This window comes from Bufo gargarizans, chromosome 6, assembly GCF_014858855.1.
Source record: "Bufo gargarizans isolate SCDJY-AF-19 chromosome 6, ASM1485885v1, whole genome shotgun sequence".
Lineage (NCBI taxonomy): Eukaryota > Metazoa > Chordata > Amphibia > Anura > Bufonidae > Bufo > Bufo gargarizans.
In genome coordinates this window covers 193,460,838-193,468,111 of record NC_058085.1, presented here as the reverse complement: position 1 = coordinate 193,468,111, position 7,274 = coordinate 193,460,838, and the positions used below count along the sequence as shown (strand labels likewise).

Here is a 7,274-nt window from a genome sequence, read left to right as displayed (position 1 = left end):
GGTACCAAAAATTTTGTTACCTGTCTCTAGTGTTCCTGAACTTTGTAGTTCCATTGCCAAAGTCACCAATAATGCTCTTTTTGACCCTGTGATTGACGCACAGCTCAGGAGATCTGAAAGAGCCACCAAAGGTATCAATCCAGCCAGATACTAGAATTAACTGTTCCACCTCCGATTCTTTCATGTAATTTTAATTTATGGGCTGGAACTGCATTTATAGGGAAATAATATTTATATGAAAAGTGATGAAGTACTGTATGACTATACCTATGCTTCTAATGAAATCTTCTTAGGAGATGTAGGTTTATCTATGATATTGCCCATTCTTGCTGATGATGCTGAAGAGCTTTGTATCCTTTGAAAAAATATTACTGTCTTGCTGCAAGTTATGCAAAAAGCTATGTACTAGTAAATTTCATTTAGGAAGTTTTCTATATTGTCAGCTGTGATAAACTGCAAAGGTGTTAAGGTCAGCCCTATAAAGGCTTAAAGAGGACCTTTCATTACAATAAAAAATCTAAACTAAGCATACAGACATGGAGAGCGGCGCCCAGGGATCTCCCTGTCCTAACTATTATCCCTGGGTGCGGCTCCGTTCTCCCTGTATAGGCTCCGGTATCTTCAGATTTTCAGCTCAACTGGGAGGAGCCTCTCAGGCTATGAGCTGGGCGCTGCGATTGGCCAGCGCTACAGCCTGGGAGAAGGAGGTGCCGGCAGGCTCCTCCCTGTTGAACCAAAAATCTGAAGATACCGGAGCCTATACAGGGAAAACGGAGAGGCGCCCAGGGATAATAGTAAGTGCAGGGAGATCCCTGGGTGCCGCTCTCCATGTCTGTATGCTTAGTTTAGATTTTTTATTGTAATGAAAGGTCCTCTTTAAGTGAAAAAAGGGTCAGAATGATGCTTGACAAGGGCATACTGTGTATATTGTACATGATGACTATGTTGGTGGTTTGGTTCAGTCCAGTTAATGATGCCCTTTTGAGTCTTTTTGCTGCAGGTGCAGATGCTGGACAGAGTGTCAGTGGAAAAGTAGGGGAGCGCCCAAACCTAAACGTCCTAGTTATGCGACCTGACCACAGTACCTGCCATCCTGTCCTGCCCCAGTGATGACCATTTATATGACCTTGCTAAAGTCTGCCAACCTCCAGCTTGATGACCACAGTATTGACCACTGATAATCAGCTTAATGTCTACAGAATTGATCAGCCACTTGTATCCTGTCCATGTGCATTGCATATGTTCTATAGATCCAGATACCAGGATGCATCATCAGTTATTATTCAAATTACAGCATCAGCAGCCCACCAATTAGAAGTGGAACAAAAACAAATATTGTTGTTGACTACTAAGCCCATGCTAAATCCTGTTCGTAACATTTAAAAGCATTCATCCTAGGGGAAGATTAAAGGCCATCCTAGAGCTGGACTATCTCAAACCCTATGTACATAGTTGATGCCAGTTGCACACATCTTTTTTCTTAAGTAGTCCTGACTGTGTCGGGGACACCACAGTTAAAGTAGGGGAGAGAATAGTATACTGGAGGAGGGGTACTCTGAAGTCTGGACACTTGTGGACATTTTCCTAGTTCCCCTATGCAAAATTATAAACGTCTTATTCTATTTTACTTTAACGGGTTAACTGGCAATGACTTATACTGTTTAATACTGTGTAACTTCATTTCATATGTATGGTGTGATATACACCCTGTTTATTAGCACAGCACTTGGATGTTAAATGCAGCATTATGAGCTAGCCTAATGTATCAGGCTTGGACCACAGTGGGACTTACAAATCTATGGGCCCTCCTAACAGATACCTAATAAAGGTAGGGTATGAATTATGGTAATTGAGACCCTGGGGCTTCCTTGCGCAGGATCTTCAGATACAAATTCTCCCTTCTGGGGGATGCCCAAATTTGCTCCATGCCCTGATATGATACAGCCTTCTTATCACCATTGTGAGCTGCGTGGGCATGTCGCCATACCAGAGTACCAGTTCTCCCACATGCTCCCCAATTCATCTTCACAGCTCACATGTGCTCTTTCCAACATACTGAGTACAGACCAAAAGTTTGGACACACCTTCTCATTCAAAGAGTTTTCTTTATTTTCATGACTATGAAAATTGTAGATTCACACTGAAGGCATCAAAACTATGAATTAACACATGTGGAATTATATACATAACAAAAAGGTGTGAAACAACTGAAAATATGTCATATTCTAGGTTCTTCAAAGTAGGCACCTTTTGCTTTGATTACTGCTTTGCTTACTCTTGGCATTCTCTTGATGCTGGGTTTGGCCATCCATAACAAATAGATTTAGGCCTTTTTCGCACGAGCGAGTTTTCCTCGCGGGTGCAATGCGTGACATGAACGTATAGCACCAGCACTGAATCCGGACCCATTCATTTCAATGGGTATGTGTATATGAGCGTGTTTTTCATACATCACTTGTGCGTTGCGTGAAAATCGCAGCATATTCTATATTCTGCATTGTACCTAGAAGTGGCCCTATAGAAGTGAATGGGGCTGCGTGTAAAACGCATTGCATCTGCTGTGTTTTTCACCCAATGCACAAGTGATGCGTGAAAAACAAAGCTTATGTACACAGACCCATTGAAATGAATAATTCCGGATTCAGTGCAGGCTCAATGCGTTCAATTCACGCACTGCACCCGCATGCAAAACTTGCTTGTGTGAAAGGGGCCTTAGTGTTTGCTTCCTCATTCATCCCCCTTCCATGACCATTGGACCAATTCAGCACCCCCTTACCAACAATTCAGTTATTCTGAAGAGCAAAGACCTGCACATGTCCTTGCCCCCTAAAGACAAGAAGAATGGGACCAACCAGGACCGTGATGTCTCTCTTCATGTACCCTGTAGAAGTTGAATGGGCTGCCACTATGGTACATACAGCCATGATCAAATGTAACAATGAAGCCAACATCAAATGTAATTTTGGAAAGGATAAATTCACACAATTATGCAAATAATTTCAAACGGAAAAAAAATCTATATTTTTTTCTTCTGTATTTTTTCTTAATCATTATCCACACACAACAATATCCAGGTCTTTCTTGTGATTGTTTGTTATACCATTTTCCTCCAGCTCCTTTATAAATTCATTTATATATGTATCTTCTATCCCCATGCTGAGGGCTTCTTGACACTTTTTATTCTTGAAATATGCGGAGGATTGTCCGCTTATAGCAACATCTGCAGCTGTAATAAAAAATAAAAAAGGCCATTGAAATCCAGGATCATATGGCTGAACATTAAAATAGTTCATGGGTGCACCCTTAAGGCCCCTTTCACACGGGCGAGTATTCCGCGCGGGTGCAATGCGTGAGTTGAAAGCATTGCACCCGCACTGAATCTGGACCCATTTATTTCTATGGGGATGTGCACACGAGCGGTGATTTTCACGCATCACTTGTGCGTTACGTGAAAATCGCAGCATGCTCCTCTTTGTGCGTTTTTCACGTAACACAGGCCCCATAGAAATGAATGGGGTTGTATGAAAATCGCAAGCATCCGCAAGCAAGGGCAGGCGCGGTGCGATTTTCACGCACGGTTTCTAGGTGGGATTGGTGTTCTGTAGATTGTATTATTTTCCCTTATAACATGGTTATAAGGGAAAATAATAGCATTCTAAATACAGACTGCATAGTACAATAGCGCTGGGGGGGTTAAAAAAAATACAAAATAATTTAACTCATCTTAATCCACTTGCTCGCGCAGCCCAACATCTCATCACATGGTCCATCACATGATCTTTTACAATGGTGATGGATCATGTGATGACCAGAGTGACGTCACCACAGGTCCCTTTCCTGCACACAGCAAAGAAGAAGACAGAAGAGATGTCGGGCTGCGCGAGCAAGTGGATTAAGGGGAGTTAAATTATTTATTTATTTTAACCCCTCCAGCGCTATTGTGCTATGCATTCTGTGTTCAGAATGCTATTATTTTCCCTTATAACCATGTTATAAGGGAAAATAATACAATCTACAGAACACCAATCCCAAGCCCGAACTTCTGTGAAGAAGTTCGGGTTTGGGTACCAAACATGCCGATTTTTCTCACGCGCGTGCAAAACGCATTACAATGTTTTGCACTCGCGTGGAAAAATCGTGCATGTTCCCGCAACGCACCCACACCTTTTCCCACAACGCCCGTGTGAAAGGGGCCTAATGGTTAGTCTAGGTTGGTGGAGTGAGTATTGTCATTTTGCTTATTTATGTACAGTCAGATTTATCTGCAAATTAATTTTAAAAAGTACATTCAGAGTCAGATCTCTCTAAATCCATATTTCCCTTCACACCGCTGTATATGTGCATTGACGATCAGGTCCCATTGTGGGGGCTTCTATCAGAAAACTGTTCAGCAAAGACTGAGGAAGATGCATTTGGGAAACCCTCTATTTTAGCCCTGTACTGGGCTTTCTTGGACTTTTTTTTACCTGCTTGCTGTTTATTTCTGTCGTTTTTCCCCTGATAGAATAGTGTACCAGTCGCAGTACACACTATGTCTGAGTACTATTTTTGGGTATTCACACTTATACTTTCTAAACCTTTGGTTTAGTAAGGTGATCATAAATGTTTCACAATTTTTGACAATGGTAAATTAACCCCGTATGCACCACAATGTAACTATACATCATTAGTGCAGTATAATTGTAGGGAGAATAAGTTGGTGATGTATGACGTCGCCACTCACCACGCAAGATTTCTCACAGGATCTTCTATCAAGATGGTCACGGCAGCCTCTGGATAAGGCCTCTTTCACACTACTGTTTTTTTTTTCCGTTTTGCGGGCCGTTTTTTGCATTCCGTATACGGTCCGTATACGGAACCATTCATTTCAATGGTTCCGCAAAAAAAACTGAATGTACTCCGTATGCATTCCGTTTGCGTTTTTCCGTTCCGTTCAAAGATAGAACATGTCCTATTATTGCCCGCAAATCACGGTCCGTGGCTCCATTCAAGTCAATGGGCCCGCAAAAAAACGGAACACATACGGAAATGCATCCGTATGTATTTCGTTTCCGTTCCGTTTTTTCTGAACCATCTTTTGAAAATGTTATGCCCAGCCCAATTTTTTCTATGTAATTACTGTATACTGTATATGCCATATGGAAAAACGGAACAGAGCAACGGAAACACAACGGAAGCAAAAAACGGAACAACGGATCCGTGAAAAACGTACTGCAAAACACTGAAATCGACATACTGTAGTGTGAAAGAGGTCTAAGGAGAATGTAATTTATTTATTTTCATCAATTAACCCCTGAAAGCCCTAATATTTTTTTATCCTAGGTCTAGAGATCAATAATGAATGCGGCATCGGGATTTATAGAAAAAAGTTTTTAAAAGTATGTGTAAAAAACACAAATGTAAAAAATTAAAATCAGCCCCTCTCCCAATTTTATATATAAAATGAATAAGTAATATAAAGAATAAACATAATAGGTATCTCCACATGTGAAATGTCCAAACTATTAGAAAATTAAAGCATTTTCCTGTGCAGTGAATGGTGTAACAGATAAAGACATAAAAATTGTTGATTTGGTGCTTATTGGCCACTTCGCCCCTCCGTCCCCCCTAAAAAACAAAAACATTTGAAAAAAAGTGATCAAAAAGTCATATGTACCCCAAAAAGGTACCAGTAAAAAAAAAACAAAGGTCACCCCACAAAAAAAAAGATTTCATACAACTCTGTAGTTAGAAATATTAAAAAGTTATCGATTTATGGCATTTTCTAAGAATATGGTACTGCAAAGAAAAACGTTTTACAAAAAGCTTTTATTTTTTTAAATTAAGCAAATCTTAAAAAACTATACAAATTTAGTACTAATAAGTTTGTCATGTCTTAGTGGCAAATATTTTTTACCCCATTTTCCAATACAAGCTATGGGAAGTTAAATGGTGTCACAAAAAATTGCAATAGGTCCCACATCTTGTCCCATTCTGTTAACAGAATATATAGCTCCTGAAAGGCAAGGAGGGGAAAAAATTGCTGTGTCATGCAGTAGTTAAAACGTTTTCATGAAATTTGAAAAAAAAAAAATCTGTTTTTTTTGGGGGGGGAAGGAAAATAGAAAGTGAGAACCACTTAGGCTACTTTCATACTAGCGTTCGTCGGTCCGCTCGTGAGCTCCGTTTGAAGGAGCTCACGAGCGGACCCGAACGCTTCCGTCCAGCCCTGATGCAGTCTGAATGTATGCGGATCCGCTCAGACTGCATCAGTCTGGCGGCGTTCAGCCTCCGCTCCGCTCGCCTCCGCACGGACAGGCGGACAGCTGAACGCTGCTTGCAGCGTTCGGGTGTCCGCCTGGCCGTGCGGAGGCGTGCGGATCCGTTCAGACTTACAATGTAAGTCAATGGGAACGGATCCGCTTGAAGATGTCACCATATGGCTCAATCTTCAAGCGGATCCGTCCCCCATTGACTTTACATTGAAAGTCTGAACGGATCCGCGCAGGCTACTTGCGCACTTGCGAAATTTTTTAAAGTTATTAATGCAGACGGATCCGTACTGAACGGAGCCTCCGTCTGCATTAATATGATCGGATCCGTTCAGAACGGATCCGATCAAGCGCAAGTGTGAAAGTAGCCTTAACCAGCTTAGATTCTGTATTGTAGACCAGATTCCACCGTTGCAATGGGGAGATGATAGGGAGTTGAGATTGAAGAGACACAAAGTGAAATGGATCAGTAGACCAGGGTGCTTGCACCTCAAGGGTCTCAATACTGATTATTCGCTGAAACTATTTATTATTTATTTATCTAGACTTATGCTTTCAGCCTGCTTTAATTACCTCAGCATGATATGTGTTGAATTTAATTTAATTATTATTATAAATAAATAAAAATTGCCCTTTTAGTTTTGCCAGTCTCCAAAATGGCAGACTTTGACATCTCAAGGCCCTGATGTGCATGTTGATGACATTGAGGACGTTACGTGGTGGAGGTCAGGTAATGCGCCAAGTAGGACGTTCCCCCTCTGTGACATGCACACTAGGCCATTCTCGTTTGACATGCACACTGGGAGTTCTGGGATGCCGCTGCCTGCCGGATGCTAGTACTTCTATGAGACCTGTGGTGTGGCTGGAACCATGGTCATAAGGTTTCTGTCAATAGGGAAATCACCTCCTTCCCTCTTTTACATATTAAAAAATTGTGAGCGCTTCATGAGATGTTTTTAATCTGTCATAAATAGGCTAATAAAGGGTTTATGCACCTCTGCACTTTATGTATACAAGTATAAT

The 7,274-nt window shown here is 41.3% G+C and overlaps 1 protein-coding gene across 1 annotated transcript in view; it reads right to left on the bottom strand.

Moving 5' to 3' along the window:
• Positions 1-3,017: 3,017 nt before the first annotated feature.
• LOC122940975 overlaps positions 3,018-7,274 on the bottom strand; it is a 48,617-nt gene continuing 44,360 nt past the window's right edge. Inside the window, exon 7 of the mRNA XM_044297927.1 lies at positions 3,018-3,226. Within this exon, the coding sequence (XP_044153862.1) occupies positions 3,051-3,226 (176 nt within the window). The 3' untranslated portion in view covers positions 3,018-3,050. The remainder of the gene's footprint in view (positions 3,227-7,274) is intronic.